The 22,311-nt window shown below is 36.6% G+C and overlaps 1 protein-coding gene across 2 annotated transcripts in view; it reads left to right on the forward strand.

Moving 5' to 3' along the window:
* Positions 1–22,311, forward strand: part of DPYD (dihydropyrimidine dehydrogenase) — a 611,068-nt gene that overhangs the window by 515,994 nt on the left and 72,763 nt on the right. For both annotated transcript variants that reach the window (XM_081325991.1, XM_081325992.1), the window contains one exon: positions 8,068–8,210. In XM_081325991.1, coding sequence (XP_081182117.1) covers positions 8,068–8,210 — 143 coding nt within the window. The remainder of the gene's footprint in view (positions 1–8,067; positions 8,211–22,311) is intronic.

The raw sequence follows: 22,311 nt of genomic DNA on the forward strand, positions 1-22,311 counted from the left end.
GCCAAGTTTGAAGACCCCTGCTCTAGGTCAACCAGCTGATCTGCTTGAAAAAGACAAAAAGGAAGTGATTGTGGAATCTGAGGCTGAGGCTCCACATTTTGGAGGAAGCTCGCTAGCTCATGAACCATTTTTAATCAATTTTTAATCTGTTGTTCCTATCACTATCATAGCAACTGCTCTGTATCCCTTGCGCCACCACAGTTGCTGAAATATACAAAGCAGGGCCTCTCGATGTAAAAACAGACCAAAATGAGACAACTCATTTATATTTTAGCCTACTAGGGTCACACATAGGACAACTTAATAATAAACAACTCACAAGTTTTATGTTCCTTTTATTCTATTTTTTACTTTGACATTTGTTACTTCTTTAAACTTCTAGCCTAGTTGCATTTACTTTTAGTAAGGGAGAATTTATTTGTGCATTTAGCCTGCATTCATAAAACTATTTTTCATTCCGTCTGGTCAAATATAGTATGAGTAGCACTGTTTATATTGTTTGATTTTTTTGAGAAATGGAAGGAAATACATCTGACTCACACGGTGTATAAATGAACATTTTTTAAAACACTGTAATGCATTTACCATTTGTCTCATCAAGTATTGAAATAACAACGAGGTTTATAAGAGATATGTCAACCTTTTATATATATTTGAAAATGGAGACAAATGTCTTCTACTATGTTTCCCAGTACAATTCAAAGTGTGTTTGTGTGTGTGTGTGTGTTTACATTTGTGTATTTGTATAAATAAAAATTATTTATTTAATAAAAAAAATATTTTATAGTGGTTAAGGTACTAGGGTAGAAACCAGACAGTATGAGTTCTAGTCCCACCTATAACATGAAAGCATCCAGCTGGGTGGCTCTGGGCCAGTCACTCTCTTTCAGCCCAACCCACATCACAGGGTTGTTGTTATGGGAAAAACAGGAGGAAAGATATGTTTGCCACCTTGTGTTTTTAATAAAAATAATAAAGATCAGATTTAAAAAATAGCTGAGTGTTAGCATCTATCTTAGAAATCATATCAATTCTTGAAATGGAAATTGGTGTTTCCACATAGAAAGCATAATCAAGAAAATATATTTAAAACCTATTATTATTATTTTTTTAAAAAAACCTTTTAATAATGCTAAATTCTCCATGTTTTATGTCTATATTTATTTACATTTCTTCCAACTGCAATCCTGAATTCTGTTTATATTAGAAGTTGCAGATAATATATGCAGAGGAAGGAAGGTAGGTGGACAGGCAGGAAAGGCTATAAGAAAACCATTGTAGCACTTTGTGTTAAATTGTTATTGCATATTTTTAATATATCCAGAAGGCACCTATTAAGGTTCTGGTTATATGTGTATTTATCTCAGGATAGTAAATGAATTGGTTAAAAGGCAATCAATTAAAATCTTTTATCATCAGTTGGCAGTCTTAATTAATATACATTCATTTTGTGTTGCTCCCCCCACAACTCCCATAAGGAATGTTAAGCAGTGTGATAGTCCAGCTTACACACATCAGCTAGGCATGTTGTACACAGATCTGATGAATACAGCAAAACATTTCTATTCATGTATCCTCCGTATATTGTAGGACATGCAGTGCACAAATGGGGTGTGTCTTTCAGATTCTATGGTCATTCCGATTACTAAACTTAAAAATAACCAGATGAAAAAGAATATTTGTGCCACAATTTTTTTTTAAAAAAAAGAAGATAATGTGACTATGGTAACCTATCCCATGAATTCTAGCTCCTAATCATTTTTTAAAGGACATTTCCTCGTGACAAAAAACCTTTAGTAACCAAATATTACAGGATACCTGTGCATCAGAGGCAGATACTAGAAAGAAGAAAAGGAACTTAGCTGTGATATTTAATTATTATTATTTATTATTTATTTTTATTAATTAGATTTCTATACCGCCCTATTCCCTTGACAGTAACCAACATCTGTTATGTGTTTTCATGTTAGTGCTGCATGCAGATGATCTCAAATTTACCTGACATCTCCAAGATGATGTGTTCCCCACACCTAGTATAATGGTACTTTTTGAAGTACAAAAATTCTGTCATGACCCAGAAGATAGTTCAAAAATGCAAAACATTTTGCTGTCCAACTATGCACCATTTTGTGTGTTCACATGGATTGTGGCAGACTTGTATTGGCTTCGGATATTGCACTATGCTAAATTCTTCTAGCTCTAACTCTACTCTTAGGAAATGTCCAAAATACATTAGAAATGCCCACTTTGTAAACTTAGTGAATGTCATGTTCTGAATGTTACTCTTAAATAAGAAATTAAGTTTTAGGCTATAATATTGATTTTATTTTATAACCTGGTTAGTACCTAGTATCTCTTTTTTGGGTTCAGTTTCGGTTTTTTTTACTATTCTAAATTTCTGTATACTGGTTTTCTTCTGTGTATAGGTGCATTCATTGGCCATTTTGAAAGTTATGCTTGCTGCACTGTTTCATTAAGCTGATGCTTTATCGGGTAATTGTTTAAACATAAAGCCATAGCACTATCAAAAGGAAAGGTGAACTAATGGCATTTGCAAATGTCAGGGATTATCTTAACACTTTTATTATAGTTTATAAAAAGAAGGTTCAGGGCATTCCATAGCAATTATTTCCCCAGAAATTGGTTATTTAAATAAATTGCTAATTATCTGGGTATGACAGTATTGAAAACCTTGCTAATGAGTTATATGATAAGTGCAGCTTTTGAAGGCCACCTACAGGTGGAAAGGAGCAAAAGCAGCATTCAATTATTGTCCCAAATAAGATGATGAATGCAAATATCTTGTTTAAAATATTTACACTGGCCTGTATGAACACTTCCCAAATGTCACGTTGGATAGTGCAAGTTTATGAAAATGGTCTCTGTTGAGTTTGGCTTATTTGCTTGTTTGCCCTAATACTTAAAAGGTCCGACTTAATTAGTATTTACATTAACAATTTACAATCAACGAATGGCAAATGTTTTCAGATTAATTCCCATTTTGAATGCTGATATTTTCATGTATTTAATAAAAAATAATTGCTTACTACTTATATTAAGCAATTAACATTAGTGCAAAAAAAAAAACACCTTCATGCCATGCCCAGCATATCTTGCTGAAAGATGGGTATGATCTCAAGTATGCATAGTTGTAAATTAATTCCACTAACTAGTAAATGGCTTGCTTTCTAATGATCAATATGAAAATATCTATCTTTTTTACCAGAGCATTTCTCAGTTTCATTGCTTGACACTGATTTTTTTTTAAAAATCACATATTGAGGTTTTTGTTGAAGGAATAGGACTGTCACACTCAATCCCCTGCGAACCTTCCCCAAAAGGTAGAATAGGAACATCAGGCATTATGAATTATCCTCTGTATATCTTGCTGTTTGAATTTGGCACATCTGTAATACCATGAAGTGGGAGCTCTTGAATGATATTGCAGATTGCAATTGGAGCCATCATAAAAAAAATGCTTTGTAATATAAGAGTAAATTAGGTCCTTGAGCAAAATCCAGATGAAACAGCCTCCTCAGGTAAAGCAGCCTATAATTGACAAAGAATTGTAGCCGTGGGGCTTGACAAGAAATTACACCAAGTGATGAGCATTAAGGTTCAGCTCACAAAACTATCATATCATCCTAAGGCAATGTAGAAACTAAGGACTTTAGGGCTAGTTTCAAATGTAATCAATACCTTATATTTTGTCTCAAAAATTAAAAGAAACCATTGCATACATTGAAACTCAGAATAATATAATCAGTACTTTGAATTATGTCAAAGACAGGAATTGACTCAGAAACAATGAGAAACTGGCACATGGGTTAAAAAACAACTTTAATGCACTCATGATTATTCCATCAGTGCTTGCGCACGTATTCATGCACAGACACACAACCTTTCACTATACAAATAAACCCCATGCTCATTTATACTGCTGTTACTCGTTTTTCTTTTAATAACAGCACAGTAACCAAAATTACCCGCAGTTCATGAAAAATAAATTGTATATTTAATATTCTGTTAGCCCCCTTAGTTTATTCTTAGTTCATGTTTAATATAATGTTGAATGAATCTTAAATTTAATTTTGCAACGAAGATCCATGCTGTAATTACTATAACATAAATAAATTAAAGCTAAGTTTTGCTATGCTGTGTGCAGTGTGCTACTGAGAATTATGATCCAATTTCATTTTTATGCCAGGAACTCTAGACAATAGATATTGCGGGAAATATATTGTTTTTGCCTTTCCTGTATATGTTTTGTTTCTTTTGACAGGTTAGGAGAAACAAACAGAGCTTTGAATTCCAAAATTAATGGTGAAAAGGGTAGGATGCAGGGGGAGAATATGTAGATGAGCTATGAATAAAAGTTTTTCTTTTGAGTGAAAACAGTCATCCAGACATGGTATAACAAACATTAAGCAGAGACACCATAATCATACTACATTCCAATTTATGTCACATCCTGCACCCACTAAGTGATATTGCTTTTGCTCTAATGAACCACATCCCGTTTGAAACTTGTGACCACTTGTTCCAGGGACCACTTAATTTATTCACTTACTGCATCATACATGTACCGGAAACCATGGAGTCAGTGATTGGTTGGTGATTCATTAAACAGTAGACTTCATTCTCATTTCAATTAACAGCTAACTTTGGAGCTCATTATTATTGGACAGGGACAGTCGTGTTTTGTAAATGAGTAATAATAAACTACTTTTATGTTATTGTCGCTTTTTAAAAAATTCCTGCTTGATTTAGTATAAGCATGTTAAGCCTCTGGAAATCGGGATATATTATTTCCTCTCTTGTTGAGCTGTCACGTTACACAAAATTAATGGCAAAGCTGTTAATACCTGTGTTTTTTATTATGATGGGAGTGAGGGGAAGTGCAGTATTTTCACTTGTCTGTCAATGGGCATGGGAAATTATGAGACACAACAAAATTTGGGGAAATAATAATGTATAAGAGATGCAGTTGCTCTGTTTTCTGGGTTAAGAACATAAGAAGTGTTCTGCTTGACTAGTGACACGATCTTCCCTAGAGATGAAGATGACCCTTGAAGTGTGTAGGATTGTGATCTTACTGTTGTTGATGCAGAGGCTGGGTCCGATAAGACTTGTGTGCCTAAATATCTGAAGAGATTCAAACAGAAGAAGAGTTTCCGGCCAGTGGGATAGTCACAAAAGCCCATAAACAAGACAGAGAATAGCAGCCTCCCCCGTTTCTTCCCAACTAGGCAGATTACAGACAGTCCTCAAACCATGACTGCAGTGGGGAGCAGAATCCTGTTGCTAAGCAAGGCAGCCGTTGTACTGCCTTGTACAAAAATTGTACCCAATTTTTGCAATTTTTACCACGGTTGTTAAGCAAATTGCTACAGACGGTGATTCCTGCAGTTGTTAAATGAATCTGGCTTCCCCCATTGTTTTTGCTTGTCGGAAGCTGGCTGAAAATGTCGCAGATGGCATTCATGAGACCCCGGGATGCTGCAACCCTTGTAAATACCCGTCACTTTGCCAATTTTGATCATGTGACTATGGGAATGCTGCAACAGTAGTAAGTGAAAGGGCTGATCCTAAGTCACCTTTTCCAGTGCTCTTGTTCAGAGGTGGTTTGCATGCAGGGCTGTTTCCGTTCTGCATTTAGCCTCTGCTTCAAAACAGGCCGTTCCTACCATCCACTCATGTGATTTGATATCACTTCTGAATTATCATTTTGGAAATAGTGCAGAGTACCTCTGTGGATGTAAAAGGCTGTCTGCTGCAGAAGCTTTTTAGGAACGCTTGAGGAGTGGGAGCATGGCTTTGACTGCAGGATAGGGGCTAAACCTACTGTCCTGTATGTCTTTGTACTATCGTTGCTCTTTCACACAAGCAATGCCTAAGCAAGTCTGTAGCCCTCCTGACATCCAATTAGGCAGTCACTGAATTATTGATACTCTGCTTATTACTGGTTCCATTTTTAAACACTGCTTCTTGTACAACATTAGAAGAGGAGAGAAAAGAATCTGGCACTAGCGTGCTGTGGTTCGTAGTCAATGTTTGGTAGCTGTGTGGAAATCTAAAAAAAAAAAAAGAAGACATTCCCTTCGGTGTGAAAGAGCAGTATGAATTCTAGAAGCCTCTTTGTGTTCTTCCTTTTCTCATTAAGATTGATTTTGTTAAGCTGCCTGCAAATATCAAGCCATCCATTAACACCTATTGGGAATGCTTTGCCCTCTCTTTTTCCCTCATTTGATCTTCTGTTTTGCTATGATCTTTACTTTTGCTCTTTAAAGTGTTGTTTTTTTTAAAGGACAATTTTGGTCAAACATTGGTGACTATTCATTAAGACGATGATACTTTTCACCTGCTGTTTGGACTTAAGTGCCTCATTAGGCTTCCCCCTTTCTCTAGCCCCCCCAACTTATATCTTTGGGCATCAGCAATGTTTCTGGTGGTCTAAGAGGTATAATTTATCTGCACAATCCCATCAGTGCAAAGCAAATTATCTCAGCTTTCTTTGTGGCTCATGTTTCTCGGTCCCTCCAAGACAGCCTGAATCCTGGTTCTGGAGCAGATGCATATGGGGCTCAAGTTCAGTCTTGAAAATGGGGGATATGCCAAAGGAGGTGAATAATGAGGAGGAATCTGTGCTGAAGCAGCTGAAGGTGGCATAACCCTAGAGGATAATTCATATGCTGAATCAGGAGCAGATGTCATTAGAGACAGCTTGTCTGAGTATTTGGATGCTGATTCAGTAGCAAGTTGCATTGATGGGATAGGCTTGTCAGACAACCTGTTTGTAAAGACCAATGTTGACTGTAAAAATGGTGGGTTGTTAGAGGGAGGTGATATTTTCCTGGAGGCAATAAGCACAGAAGAAACATCTTTCAGAAATGACAACACAACAGATTTTTCAGGATCCTATGGAGAAATCCTATCAGCAAATAGATTTTTTTTTAAAGGCAGGGAAATATTTTCCAAATACTTGAGACACCATATTGCTTATGCATCATGTCAAAATGCAAAAGTGAAGTTTTTGGAAATGCAATCTAGGGGTGAAGCCTACCAGCCCACTCATTTAATAAAGCAGCTTCCCACCATTAGGAACAGTATTAAGTGGGCATATATCTGCCATGGAGGTTACTCTATGGAATAAAAATATTGTGTTTATATTAGATGACATTCACCAAAGTATAGAAAACTATTTTTGGACAATAAGAATCCTCCAAGTCAAACTTGCTGATTGCTCGGAAAGATACATTGATCTGAAAGGTACATCCTTATTAGGGAATTATAATTGTATTTTACTAATCTTTATTGGGTGTATAGCATGTAGAAGATTATTAATTCAAGTATGCATACAATTAAGTATAAACCAAGTAGCAGTTAGAGTCACAAGTTGAGGGTGATTCTACTAAGTGTTCTAATGTCCACTTAGTAATTTATTGATATTAGATGCATCTTTCCCACCTCCCCATGACTCCAGGACTGCAAGTTTTGAACATGGTACCCAAAGGCCTTCAAAGATTACTTCTGAATGACTATTTTAAATGCAATAGAAGGAAGATGCCTTAGATTCACAGGGAATAATATGAATTAAGTCATTTTTTGTTGTTGTTCTGTTTGTTTGTTCTGATCCATCTGCACTTTACACCTGCACTATCCTCAGAGGTAAGTTTGGCATATCACAGTTCTGTTGTAGGGGTAGAGGAAGCTATGGCCATTTCCTTACAACTCATAGCGACATTGTAGTTTAGCATTTTCTGGAGGATCCAACTCTTGCTAATAGCATTGAGTATACAATATCTCGCCTGGGTTCATTGTTTATGATAAAATCATCTTTTGATAATGATCGTAAATTTAATACGAAGGCATATTAAATTAATCAGTTTGAAAACTGTAAGCAGGACCAAGAGAGGTTCTCTATGGAAGAGCCTTGACAAGACAGTAAGCTAATTGTATAGATAAGGGTTCAAGGGGTTAAAAAAAGAAGACCAAAAGCAGAGAAGGAGAAATAGTTTTGTCTGATAATTCCTGCCCTTTACTAATGAACTCTCTTTATTTACACAGGAAATGCCATCAGACCGATAGCTCTTCGAGCTGTTTCTGCAATTGCTAAGGCTCTTCCTGGTTTTCCTATCTTAGCAACCGGAGGCATTGATTCAGCTGAAAGCGCCTTGCAATTTCTTCATAGTGGTGCTTCTGTTTTACAGGTATTCTCTCTCTCTCTCTCTCTCTCTCTCTCTCTCTCTCTCTCTCTCTCTCTCTCTCTCTCTCTCCTTCATTACTTCACCTTTTCTCATCCATTGTTGTCTATTGTTTATTTAATTTATAATCTATCTTTCTGCCATAGTTGGCCTAGTGGTAGTCACGAATAAATATGTTAAGAATTGTAAAACGTAAGTGGGAGATGTTAATCATTATAAACATAAAATCTAAAATAATTACACAATGCCAGTATCACAAAAACTGTTTATAAATATTGGGTGGATCTATAAAGGGAATATTATGTACAATTTGGTTATTGCTCTTTGACGAGGATGTTATAGAACTGAAAACCCAGATGAAGGTAATTAAAATAGAAAAAAAATGAGCAAGAATCCTATGTATAACATGTATTTGCTATTTTAAAAATAGCAAATAAACCGGTATATGAGGGAAGTTATTTAAATCGTGGATGATGAAGAAAAAGTAAATGGTTTCCCCCTATTTCATAATTGCATCTGTGTTTATACAGTTAACAAAATGGTAAAAAGGTATTAAAGATAGTTAAAAGAAAATACTGTGTTAGTAACCATTTAATTAGTAATGGTCTATCCATAATCTGGAGAGCTTTAAAAGGAGATTAGAGAAAATAAGATTATCAATGGATAATCATTATAGAGATATATTACTTCTAGTATTAGAGGTAGTATTGCTCTTAATGCCAGATGCAAGACTAGATAATAGGAATCTTGCTGTTATATTCATATCCTGCCTGAGGCTTGCCATAGGCATGCTGAACTTGATAAGCCTTGGGTTTAATCCAACAACATTCTTCATATTTTATTTTGATTTCAGACAATTATCTTTCAATTTACTTTATGGCAATTGTTAAATAGCGGGTTCTTTGGCGCAGGAATGAAGATGGGTAACTGAGTACAGGGTAACTCATAGTTTATTTCGTGCAGAAATTGTACTGGGGAAATGGCTGCAACTAGCCGCAATATATAGTCTAGCCCCTAGGCAGCAGCCAATAGGTTTGAATCAACCATTGCCGCCTGGAGATAGCCAATTGCAGCACAGGAGACTTGTAGTCTGGGTTGCTAGAGACCCGTTAGCTGCTCCAGCAACCCACATGGTATTCCTCAAGAGCCCAGTACATAACAGCAATCATCTTAGAAAGCTGGTAAAATATAAACTAGCAGTGTTACAATTAGATGGATTTATCAATTGTTTTTCACCAGTCCCAAGAAAATGGGGCTTCTTGATCTGGACTAAAAAAATCTGGATGATCTCTCGATTGCGGTAAAAAGGTATATGGAAAATAACTCTTAATCTATTGTATAACATAGTAGAAAGAGAGCTGTATTGTTAAAAGCCAGCAGTCTGGTAACACCTTTTCCAATTAGCACATCTCCAACCAATGCAAAAGTTTATGTTTTTTAAATAACATTTTCTCAACTTTTGGCATTTTCACTTGTAGCAGACACTTATGGTACCTAAGAGGGTAATGATGGGATAGACTAAAAAAAACAGATGGAAAGAGAACACAGTCAAAAAGGGAAATTCAAGACCTGCTGCTTGCAACTTTCACCAGGAAATTAAAATTATTACAGAATAGAATAGAATAGAATAGAATAGAATAGAATAGAATAGAATAGAATAGAATAGAGTAGAATAGAGTAGAGTAGAGTAGAGTAGAGTAGAGTAGAGTAGAGTAGAGTAGAATAGAATAGAATAGAATAGAATAGAATAGAATAGAATAGAATAGAATAGAATAGAATAGAATAGAATAGAATAGAATAGAGCTGGAAGGCACCCTGGAGGTCTTCTAGTCCAACACCCGCCTCAAGCAGGAGAACCTATACCTATACCCGGGGTAGGCAACCTCGGCTCTTTTATGATTTGTGGACTTCAACTCCCAGAATTCCTGAGCCAGCATGGCTGGCTCAGGAATTCTGGGAGTTGAAGTCCACGAGTCATAAAAGAGCCGAGGTTGCCTACCCCTGACCTATACCAATAAAAATACAGAAACTCAAGACATATAGGAATTGGAAAAAAATACCAGACTCCAATAGGAAGAAGTGGAATTGTCAATATTAAAAATTCTTTTTTTTAAAAGCTCAGAAAAATACAGTGCTAATATCTGTTTGTTTAAGGCCATATTTAAAATGGCGTCAGTTGTCTTAAGGGGTTGGACTTTTTTTTCCCCTGGCAACAAAATAAAGTCCCACAAATCTAGCAACATTTTGGAAATCTCATGAAATCTCTCACAATTCCAACACTGTGTAGCATTTGACAAACATGTGAGGATTCCTCTGTAAAAAAATATCAGTTTTGATAACTCAGACACTGTTTAGGGCTATGGAAGTCTGGGGTCTTCTTTTGAAAAGACAGACATTCAAATATCAAATGAATGTTTTAAATATATACTTTTCTAGCCACAGATAAAATTACATTACGGAGCAGATTCTCACATTTAAAATAAAGTTGCTAATATTGTCAGAAACTTTAATTCTGAGAATATTATAAACAAAGCTTCCTACCCCCCCATCCCCACCCCCATTTTGTACTCTTGATCTAGAGCAGCAGTGAGAGCAGTATGAAAAAAAAGAAAGAAAGAAGTATGATCAGCAGGGGAATGTTCCATTGATTTCATTTATGACTACTAATTAGAACTGAACCTCAACCAAAGGAGTGTATGTCTTCTTACAATTTGTCACACAGCCCCTGAAGATTTCCATTAAAATGTTAGATTAGCTGAAATGTATTATAGTATTCCTTCCCACTTGCTTAAGGATTTTTGATTTGACTTCGAAAATTGATATCTTGATTAGTTTGTTAATGTGTAACTTGGCAGAATGATTAGATGGGTGAACGGGTTTGTTATTAATTTATCTGAAACTTGCTTATAATAATACATTTTAAAACGTAAAAGAATCGAGAACAAAAAAAAACCCTTCGTAATAGATTGGCATTCTTACTATCTTTGGAGAATCACAAGAATAGGAATTAGTGATACTTCCGGTGGCTGCGCGGCGCCGGAGACAGCCTTCCCGGGCTGCCCGCGGCTCAGCTGAGTGATTTTCGCCCGAAACAGCGCCGATCAGCTGTTCGGGCGAATTTGAAGCCCCCTCCTCGGGAGAAGAGGAGGGGGTGAGGCCCCAGGTAGGGGTTGAGTTCTCCTGGGCCGCCTGAGCTTGTAGCTTGGGCGGCTGAAGGATTGAACTCCCCCGTAGCCTGGGTGGCTCCCAGCTGGTCAGCGTCTCTGCTCCGGACTTCATGGAGCAGAGCCAGGCGTCTGCGACCACCCCTGCCTGAAGGAAGGACTATGGAATAAAAGGAGCAGGCAGAGCGGTACAAGAGGAAAAGGTGAAGAGGATTATTATATTCTACTCTCTAGCTTGATGGACTTTTTAAACTTAAAGTGAAAGTGCGTCATAAGTGAAAAAGATGGCGGCTAAACCTCCCTCAAAAACTCTTCGGAGTGCTGGAACTTCTCCGGTACAACAATCATCATTGCAGGCGTTGCATCTTCCTGATGTATTGACATCGAAGGATTTACAAGATGCTCTTGAAAAACATGCCCAGGTAATTCTGGAATCAATGGGTGATAAATTTGCACAGATGGAGGAGAAATTGGAGAAATTGGAGGAGAGAATGGAAGAGAGGATGGAACAGAAGTTCAGGGTGATGAAGGCAGACATTTTGTCCTCAGTGTATAAAGTGGCTGAATGTGTGGAAGAACTGGAGGAAAAAGTGGAAGATTTGACTCAAAAGAATGCCATATTAGAAGCAAAAGTACTGGAGAATGAAGATTTAAGAGACAAAATGGACAGAGAATTGAGTCTTGCTCAATATTACCAGATGCAGTTTGCTGTTAGAATTAGAGGTTTAAAAGAGAATATTAAGGAAGATCTAAAGCAGCTGATTTCTGAGGCTCTGGAAGTGGTATTGAATCAGCCAGCATCTGAAATAAAGGGAGGCATGGATAAAGTGTTTCGTGTGAATTCATGGATTGCAAGACAGAGAAAGCTGCCTAGAGATGTGGTGGTTTATTTTACTAAGAGGGAAATTAGAGATGAAGTTATACAAGTTGCCTATGATTCTAAAGTGGTGATTGCTGATCAAGAAGTTTTGGTTTTAAAAGAAATTCCTCCAAAGATTTTAAGGAGAAGGAAGGATTTTATATTCCTCGTGCAAGAGCTCAAGCAACGAGATATAAGGTTCAGATGGGAGATTCCAGTTGGGTTGATGGTGATGTATGAAGGTAAAAGGTACCGTCTGATTACTGTGATGCAGGCGCGAGATTTTTATAATAACGTTTTAAAAGCAACCTCATTATCACTTCTGGAAGCTGCAAAGGGATCTGGAGAAGGAGAACATCAAGAGACTGAGGATGGACAGCTGCCTAGAGATGTGGTGGTTTATTTTACTAAGAGGGAAATTAGAGATGAAGTTATACAAGTTGCCTATGATTCTAAAGTGGTGATTGCTGATCAAGAAGTTTTGGTTTTAAAAGAAATTCCTCCAAAGATTTTAAGGAGAAGGAAGGATTTTATATTCCTCGTGCAAGAGCTCAAGCAACGAGATATAAGGTTCAGATGGGAGATTCCAGTTGGGTTGATGGTGATGTATGAAGGTAAAAGGTACCGTCTGATTACTGTGATGCAGGCGCGAGATTTTTATAATAACGTTTTAAAAGCAACCTCATTATCACTTCTGGAAGCTGCAAAGGGATCTGGAGAAGGAGAACATCAAGAGACTGAGGATGGACAGACAGAGGAGAATGGTGCTGGAGGAGATCAAGCTACAATTTCTTTGGATGATCCTGGAGAGCGGAGGGTGACGCGTGCTGCTTTAAAACGATCAAAAAGAAAATAATAAAAGAGCAAGACCAGCAGAAGTCTATGGAGCTTCCACAACGAACATCTAGGTAGTTATCGCAATGGACATGTGGGAAAAGATTTGGGTTAGGAACGTAAAGAGAGAACTTTTATAAAATGCTTTATAGATGGCATTTAGATCCTAAAAAGTTTGTAAGTATGTATCCGGACTATCAGCCAAAATGTTGGAGATGTGGAGATGAAGATGTTACATATTTTCATGTATGGTGAACTTGTAAAAAGATCAAGGCTTTTTGGATAAAAATTTGGTGGAATATGTAGAAGATTTTTAAGCAAAGGATAAAGTTTTGTTCGCAAATTTTTTGTTTTTGTTTTTGTTTTTTTTTTGTTGGGGATAATTACGGACGTTACGGTTGTGGACACTAATTATGTGAAATTTAATTATGGCAGCAAGACTTTTGATAGCTCAGTAATGGAAGAAAGAGGAACTGCCAATTATAGGAGAGTGACTTTAAAGATTTTTGACCTGGCAGAGATGGCGTAGATTTTGGCCTAAGATTTTTCGCAAGAACGTTATATTATGGAATGGAGAAAATGGATTTATAGGGTTAAGAAGTTTCATGTAGCATTTGAATAAGTCTTCTTTCTTTTCTTCTTTTTCTATTTTTGTTTTTCTATATATATTTAATATATATATATATATATATTATCCTATATAAGCTAGAGAGTGATGGATTTTAGAGTTTATGGATGTTAGTATATGGTTGTTTATGATTGTTTTTTTTTATATACCTTGTATTTAGCTCTGGGAAGTCGGGGGGGGAGGGGGGGAGGGGGGAGAGGTGGGGGGAGGGTGAAGGGAGGGGGAGGGGGGATTTTTAAAGGAAAAATTGTATGTTAAAACTTTTTAATAAAAAAAAAAGAATAGGAATTAGTGAGGCAAGACCAAATCACTGTAGTGCATGAGAAAAGATCAACAATTTTCTTTTTGCAAAATTATTATCAAAAACTTCAAGGTAGGATAATTTTATGTAAAGTGCAATAACAGCACTGTTTTTGAAAATACCATATTTGAAGACTTCTGATTACAATTCCATAAGATGTTCTTTTACAGCTACTGTTCCCTTCGATGCCATTTGTGCAGGATTATCTACAGATGCACAAACCAATCTAATTTAAATTGAGCATCTTTATGTCTCATTGTTTTCAAGAAGAGAAAGTTAAGCAAATAATTAGTTATCCTATTAATAGCCAACAAAGCATAAATAGGCTTAACTTTAGATGTGTTCTGATTACTTTTTTAACAAACAGTGCAATACTTTATATGTGGAATGAGAGAAGAATCTTAGGTGAAGGGGTCCTGGTAGACTCATCTCAACGAGAGCATCTTATTTTATGCATGGTTAAGTAGTTGATTTAGGTAAGCAGAATATGGATATCTCACAAGCACACATTAAAAGAGTCCAAGATTGAGCTAACTGAAAGTTACATTTTCCAAAAGTAGGGTAAGGAATTCTCTGGCCCACAAGATTGTAGCAAAATTGTTAACAATTTTGGGGTTGAAATGATCACAGGTCAATTACTGAAGTCAGTGGCAAAATTTTGTTACATCCCTACCTTTAGAAATAGCCCATACTGAAGCCAAGTATCTATCTACCAAGCAGGAGCAAGAGGAGGGTCAAAATTTCCCAAAAGTCAGATGTAGCTAGTAACAAAGCCATAGGAGATTTGGCTCTTTTGTTCATCGGAGGCGAGGTACACAAAGTTACGCTTTCACAACAGTGCCAAGATTTAGATATTCACAGAAAGAGCCTTTATATGATGAAAATTTCCCCCTACTACCCAAACATATTAGACACTGGTCAACTCTGATAGAAGGAAATGATCTATTTCATGGCAAGAAATTTTCTTTGAAATGACAGTTTATCCTAAGCCTGCCTGTTGCTCCTTTTCTCACTTGCTTTCAACACAGTGTTGAGAATGTTCCTTTAGTCTGAGTGCCTAAGACTCAGAACTGAGTATATAGATGCAGAATCAGTGGGGCATTTTTTTAGCTTGATTTCTGTGATGCCCAGAGTGAAGACTTAACAGGTGTGTCTTCCCATTCCCTCTCTTCCTCTAGTGTCAATTTCTAGCCAGGGCTATGTCAGAAGATCAGATTTTCAGTAAATGAAAGGAATTCAGAGACCAATAGAATAATATGGCTGTGAAAACTGAGTCACATATTGATAGGAAATCTAGTAGCTGTTTCCAGAGCAATCCAGATACGCTGTTCGCTTTCCCTTCACACAAACAAAAAAGTCCTACTCTTCTATAACCAAAAAAAAGCACAAGGAAACACATTTGAAAGTTGCTAGTTTAAATTGTCTCTATATAGGTTTCTCATTTGGAAGTAGAATAATCATTGGAATTCCTGTGTTGCATCGTTATCCCCCTTGCAAAGAAATATTATTAATCAGAACTGAAAAGCTTATTCTTTGGATTCACTGTTCTGGCTGCTACAAGAGAAATATGCAGTTAGTGTAATGTTTGTTACAGAGGATTCAGACATTTTATTTAGGAAGTGACTTCATGATAGAAAGTTCATGAATAGATTAGATAAATTAAAGTAACTAAGGCAGAATTAGTTACCTTAGCTAGGTTACTTTATTGTAGAACTCAGCTAGGTTATTTTATTGGAATTTCAAAGGAAATTCATCTGATCTAGCTACTGTTCTTCAGAGTAATCAAAATGTGTACACACACATACACACAAAATAATGTATACACACACTACAGTATAAACTCTCCCTCTCTCTCTCTCTCTCGCTCTCTCTCTCTCTCTCTCTCTGTGTGTGTGTGTGTGTGTGTGTGTGTGTGTGTAAATAAAATTCCCTTCTTACCCTTATGGGTGGTATGTGTCTTCCCCAATCTCAGATCCTCTACCAGAGGCCTAAGAGTTTGAAGGTTCTGCACAGTATCCTAACTGTACCTAACACTACAGCCTTCTGGATAGAAAGCTCTGAAGTCATTCCTGGGATCTGTTGGGGCCACTGTCCCAGATAAAGAGTCACAGCCCCGAGCGCTCCTAGCTTAAGGCTGGAAGCTGCTGCTTCCTGTCTTGCCATCTTCATTCTTAACTCGTCCAATGGCGTATAAGCTTCCAGAACTGCAGCCAGCCAACCATAATGATTTGTGAGGCAAGGTAGAAAAATACTTCAGTTAAAATAGAGCTCTGTAAAGATGTGCAAAGTATGTTAACCTGAAACATTTCAAAGTCAAAATGGAGTGTCTCAGGCGTGAAAGAGTTGAAAACATTTTGCACAGCCCTATGTCTTACTACTGAAGTAGCCAGTGCTTTTTTTGTAAAAGAAAAAGGTGCCGGAACTCACACACGTCATACAACCCGCCTTGCCTACCCTACAAGGTTCCATCCAAAAAAGGTGCCGGAACTCCGTTCTGAGCGTTCTATGAGAAAAAAAGCCCTGGAAGTAGCATTTACTTAGAAGGGATCTGTTTTATTCCCCCCCCCCTTTTTTTAGTCTTCCCAAGGTTCCCCTGGCCTAAAGAAGGACAGGACCAGAGTTGTCCCCTCAGACAATTCAGGAATCCTACACTAGATCCAGGATTTGGTGAAGCTAGAATCCTTCAGAAGATTCTTAATTTAATTCTGATATTTCCAAAGAATATCCTACACTCCATAGGAGGTTTTTATTAGAGAACTTCTCTCTTCCTCTCCAACTGTGTGATTCAACAATTCTAAGGCATGGCAGCGCCTTGATCTATTTGTTTGACGATTGGATTTTTTTTTCTTCCTTTAAAAACTATCACTTTCAGAAAAACTTTACCAGGGTATCTCTCCTTCTCCAAGAGTGAATGTCAGTGTAGAAAATGAAGATCTAGCAAATCTACCACCTCTGCAAAGTGCTCTAGAACTCATATGTTTTCACCTTAGAGATATACTAAATAATTAATTACAGTCTTTTTTTTTAAGAGGAAACAAGACGAATTTCTCTGACAGTGTTTAATCACATTCTTTTGACTTTGTTATTTAGTGGTGACTTACTTTTGAGTTCGCCTCCTGAAACATATTGTGGTATTTTTCCTCTGTCTGATATAACTAGGAAATCAACGTTTGAACAAGCAAAATAACACTTAATTTAAAATTAGTCAACAATGAATCTGAACATACTTTATTCTGGTGGTATAAATAGCGGATGAAACATAGACAAAACATATCATGATTCTTCCTTAAAAGTTTTAAAATTACACAGTCTCATTACTTAAGGTATGCAGTAGTGAGATGGGATGGAAGTTTTGCCTTAAAGCTATGAAAAGTTAAAATTATCATTATGTAACAATAAGAGAAATACAAGAATAGCAGTGTCAGACTGCTACAATTTTAGATATTTTAGGTTTCCAAGTTTGTGATATTTCTGTGATGAAAAACGAATTAATATTTAGATATATTTATGTTTGACAAAATGTTGCATTCCATCTCAACATATTTTCTCTTTTTTTAAGTAAGTTCTTTTTCTTAAATCTTTGGTTTAACAAATAAGACTTTCATCTCAATTCACATATGTGCTCAACCCAGTCACATCTTTCTTTTTGGTGTATGCTTTTCTTAAAGGGCTTTTGAGGCAGAGACATGCATTTTTAAAAAATCATCTTACTATGGGAAATTAAAAATGGAGACAATTATAGAAAATTCCAATTGAAAGAGAAATTGCATTATCAAATATGCCATAAAAGCACAAAAAATATTAAAGTAAAATCACTTCAGAGCAGCCTGTATGATTCAATTGTAGATCAATAGTGTGTAGTTAATGCATTAGCAGTAGAGCATTAATTTGCAATTACCACAGGTGATCTGATCCTCTATGTGCTGTCCATTGACATAAATGACCTTTTGTTGAAAAGGATTCTGCAGGCATTATTTCTAGCAGCTGTAACGAGAAAAGAAATAGAACAAGTCACTTTTGATCTTTCTTGCACTCTCTCTCTCTCTCACACAAACACATACTGTATACCTAGAAATATTTTGTGTGTGTGTGTGAGAGAGAGAGAGAGACAGCAAGATCCTGAGATAGATAGAGAGATAGAGACAGACACACAGACAGACACACAGACTTATTTGAAAATGAAATTAGGTCTGTTTTAGCCATTGAATTGTTTGAATATTTACTTGTTCTATTAGAGAAAATATATTCATCCTCTTGGCCAGCATATTGCAAAATGAATGAGGTTCTAATGATGTATTCTTTCTTCTATGCTAGATTTATTCACCGAATGAAAATGTTGAATGGTTCATCATAAATCTTGCTGCTATTAAGCAATTTTCACTGATGGTGAAGTTGGAAGTGTTAGACCTGTAAAGTTGGATCTACTCAGTGCTTTTTTTGTAAAAGAAAAAGGTGCCGGAACTCACACATGTCATACAACCCGCCTTGCCTACCCTACAAGGTTCCATCCAAAAAAGGTGCCGGAACTCCGTTCTGAGCGTTCTGTGAGAAAAAAAGCCCTGGATCTACTAGTGACCTTCTGCTGAGCCCTGTTTTGCCAGGAGAAGGAAATATTAATAGCTTCACAATCCCAGATCTTGTCGATTGATTTGGGGCAAACTCTAGAACAGATTTGAGGCATACAGACAAGAGGAGAGGAGGAAGGGAACAATAGGAAACAGGAAAATTCAGTGTGAAAATTAAGCATATTTGCATTATGTTAATTTCACTCTCAGTTTTATCCTTTTTCTTTACTAGGACGATGTTAAACAGTATTTATTTCTCAACATTGGCTTTGCAGTTGAGGAACATGAAGGGGGAAAACACTTTTACATAGGAGGAAGCATCTCTATTTTAGAGATTTATCCTTAGCTCTGTAGCTCTATAGTCGGTATTATACTGAACATTAAAAAAAAAAACCATGAATTTTCCAAAGCAATCCTCCCGGTCAACAATAGTAGCTGGACTATCTTGCCAAGAAGCCATTTCTTCAAAGTATGAAGAAATTGTTTCAGAAACTGAGATTTTTGTAACGTTCTAACACCATCCATTTTGCTCTTACAAAACTTGAAAATTATCTGGGCAAAAAGACAAGCAGAAGGAACCGTGTCTTGTCTGTATGAAAAGGGGAAGGTGTTGCTTTATTCCTATAGGAGTTTAGGGGTCAGAGAACTTTTCTTCTTTTATAGATCACAAATACGTTTCTTTCGTGGACACAAAATTGAGTTCACAAATTCTTACAGCCAAGTTGATGGAGCCCAAAAGCAATTTTAACAGAAAGAAAATATAGCAGTTTTAAAGGAATAGACTCAAAAGGATGAGAGGTTAATCACTCCATGACTAAACTGAGGTCCCAAGACAGAAAAAAAATGTTTTGCTGGCTAGTTTTGATAGACTTGCTGCTTACAAAAATATGGCCCTGGAGTACAGGCCTCAAAATTCTTGCTTTCAGTATTGTTCATTACAGATCTCTGTCAAAAGTGCAGGCCGATAAAAGTTCACCCAGAATGTACTCCAGAAAGAGAATTCCTTGCATTTTAGCTCCCTCCATGTTGTGTAGTGAGTTCTTTGGAGGCAGGAAGCAAGTCGAGAGGTTTCAAACAGGAACATTTCTTTATTGAGGCAAACAGGAACAGAACTGAATCAGAGGCTTCTGCGCAGCTACTTATATGGTTGGCCACTAGGCGGTGGCCAACAGGTTTAAAGGAACCCATTCCCGCCCCAAATCATCCAATAATCTTCTTGGAGACTGCATGTCTGGCTAGTCAGCAACTGTTACACAGGAACCTCAATTGAGCAATCTTAAGCAGCACTCAAAAGACATGTGGAAGCAGTTCAAGTAAAATCCCAATACATTACACGCCATGCCCTTCTTCTTAGTGTTCTCAATCTCAGTGTTTTAAGACAGTTTCCAAATAGATGGACCTGTTGATGTCTGGGTGGCCTGGACTTCTTGGCAGCCATCTTTCAGTCCTGACATCTATCTCTACTAAGCCGAAGCAAAAATCAAAAGCTTCCCTATGAACTGCAGTGGTAAATTTACACCTGTAGTAATACTCCTTATTTTAAGTCCTCTCTATATTTTACAAAAAAAAAGAAAACTTTCTTCAGTCTAAGTTATTTAAAAGATTCAGGTTCAAAATGGTTACATCTGTTTTTAAAAGAGTTTTTTTAAAAAAAAATAAGTTTAGTTTTTGGCTTTCTTTAGTTCTCCATGCAAAGTGTTGTTTTTTTCCTTCCCAAGAGAAAGAATTTAAAGACATTTGTAATATACATACATACACCCTGGTTATCAAAAATGTAATCACTTGATTTTATGATACATAAAGTAATGTGAGAAAATTTGAGATAAGATGAGAACTTCAAGTAGATAGTTTACCATCTTTTACTGCTATGAAAAAACACAAATTAAAAGGAAAGTAGCAAATGTACATTTTTCTGCTAATACTAAGTTTAGCATGAGTAGAAAAGCAATACACAAGTTGATATTATGCTAGATAAATATATTTTATTTGGGCTCTTAATAGGATTGAGACATTTTTCATACTGAATGGGAAACACTCATTTATATAAAGAGTTTGGCTGCATCAGATCAAAACGCCATATATCTGACCAATATCTCATTTCCCAGAGGAGCAAAGCAGGCGCTTCCAGGAACCTGAAACCCAGGCAATACTATGTATTTTTATTGTTTGATTTGATTTGTATAGTGCACATCTCACTGAGACCACTGTAAAACTAATTTTAAAACCATAGAAATATCAGATAAGAATAATCAAAAGCATACAAAGACAAAAAAAACCCCTCCAATAGTCTTTACTTGTGTTGGGTTCCAATATTTTAGAAAAGAATTTAGAGAATTGCTTTCTATCAGGTCATATTGGTTCTTTTTGTATACTGTGCAACAGTTTTCAGATCAGACCCTATATATATATATATATATATATATATATATATATATATATATATATATATATATATATATATATATATATGTAAAATTATCATTAGCATGAGCTCATTGGTCAACTTTTTTTTAACATTTGGATGGCATTCTTTATTTGAAGGGAGTAAGGAAGTCAATGACCAATCCTTTTTAAACATTATCTAACAGGTACAGTAAACTTGGAAAAAAAATTGAATTAATATTATTTCAAGAAATGTATAAAAGGTAAAGGTAAAGGTAAAGGTTCCCCCGCACATGCGTGCTAGTCGTTTCCGACTCTAGGGGCCAGTGCTCATCTCCGTTTCAAAGCCGAAGAGCCAGCACTTGTCCGAGGACGTCTCCATGGTCATGTGGCCGGCATGACTAGATGCCAAAGGCGCGTGGAACGCTGTTACCTTCCCACCATAGTGGTCCCTATTTTTCTACTTGCATTTTTACATGCTTTCGAACTGCTAGGTTGGCAGAAGCTGGGACTAGTAACAGGCGCTCACTCTGTTACGCGGCACTCGGGATTTGACCCGCCAAACTGCCAACCATCTGATCGACAAGCTCAGCATCCTAACCCACTGAGCCACCGCGTCCCTTATGCTAACCATAGTTTTCTAATAAACCATACATATTATAACAAACCACAAGCCGTGTTCTCCGGCCTTCTTATTCTTACTTCAAGAATTTTCCAGCCATAGAATCACTTGGCTGCTTCCAATTCTGGGAATACAGATCCTTGGGATGAGAAAACATAGTAAAACTACTATTTATTTAATTAATTTAATTTATAACAAACAATCTCCTAAATGATGCATTTCAAAAAGCAGTTTGGTTCAGAGTGAAGTCATTCAATGGTACTACCTCAATGCATGATTTCAAATCATAACGTAACCCATGTAACTCTATTGCTTATTGTTTTGAGGGTCAAACATACTCTGCCTTAATTTTGTACTAATTGTAGTCATTTCAAACCCAACAAACCATGTTTGAATGAGTAGCTTTTCCATTATCTCAACATGCTTCTTATTTGCATTCCACAATTTCTTCCGACAGAAATTTCATCTTTATAGGCAGGTGTCACTATTATCTACAAGCTAGTAGTTGGACCTGATAGTTTCCTAAATTACAATAATTATGCTGTTATTTCAGTTTATCTCATAAATACACGATAACCTTTAATTAGAAATCAGAACTCTATATATTTCAAGTGTGTGAATATTGTCAAAAAAGAACAAGGTTTCAACAAGGCAGTCTGACTTAATTTAAGCATGTAGAACACAGATGTCAAACTCAACAGGTCATGTGACGTGTCGCAATGTATCGCGACTCTTTTTGCATTGCCAGCAAT

This window comes from Vipera berus (genome assembly GCF_964194415.1).
Source record: "Vipera berus genome assembly, chromosome: 3".
Lineage (NCBI taxonomy): Eukaryota > Metazoa > Chordata > Lepidosauria > Squamata > Viperidae > Vipera > Vipera berus.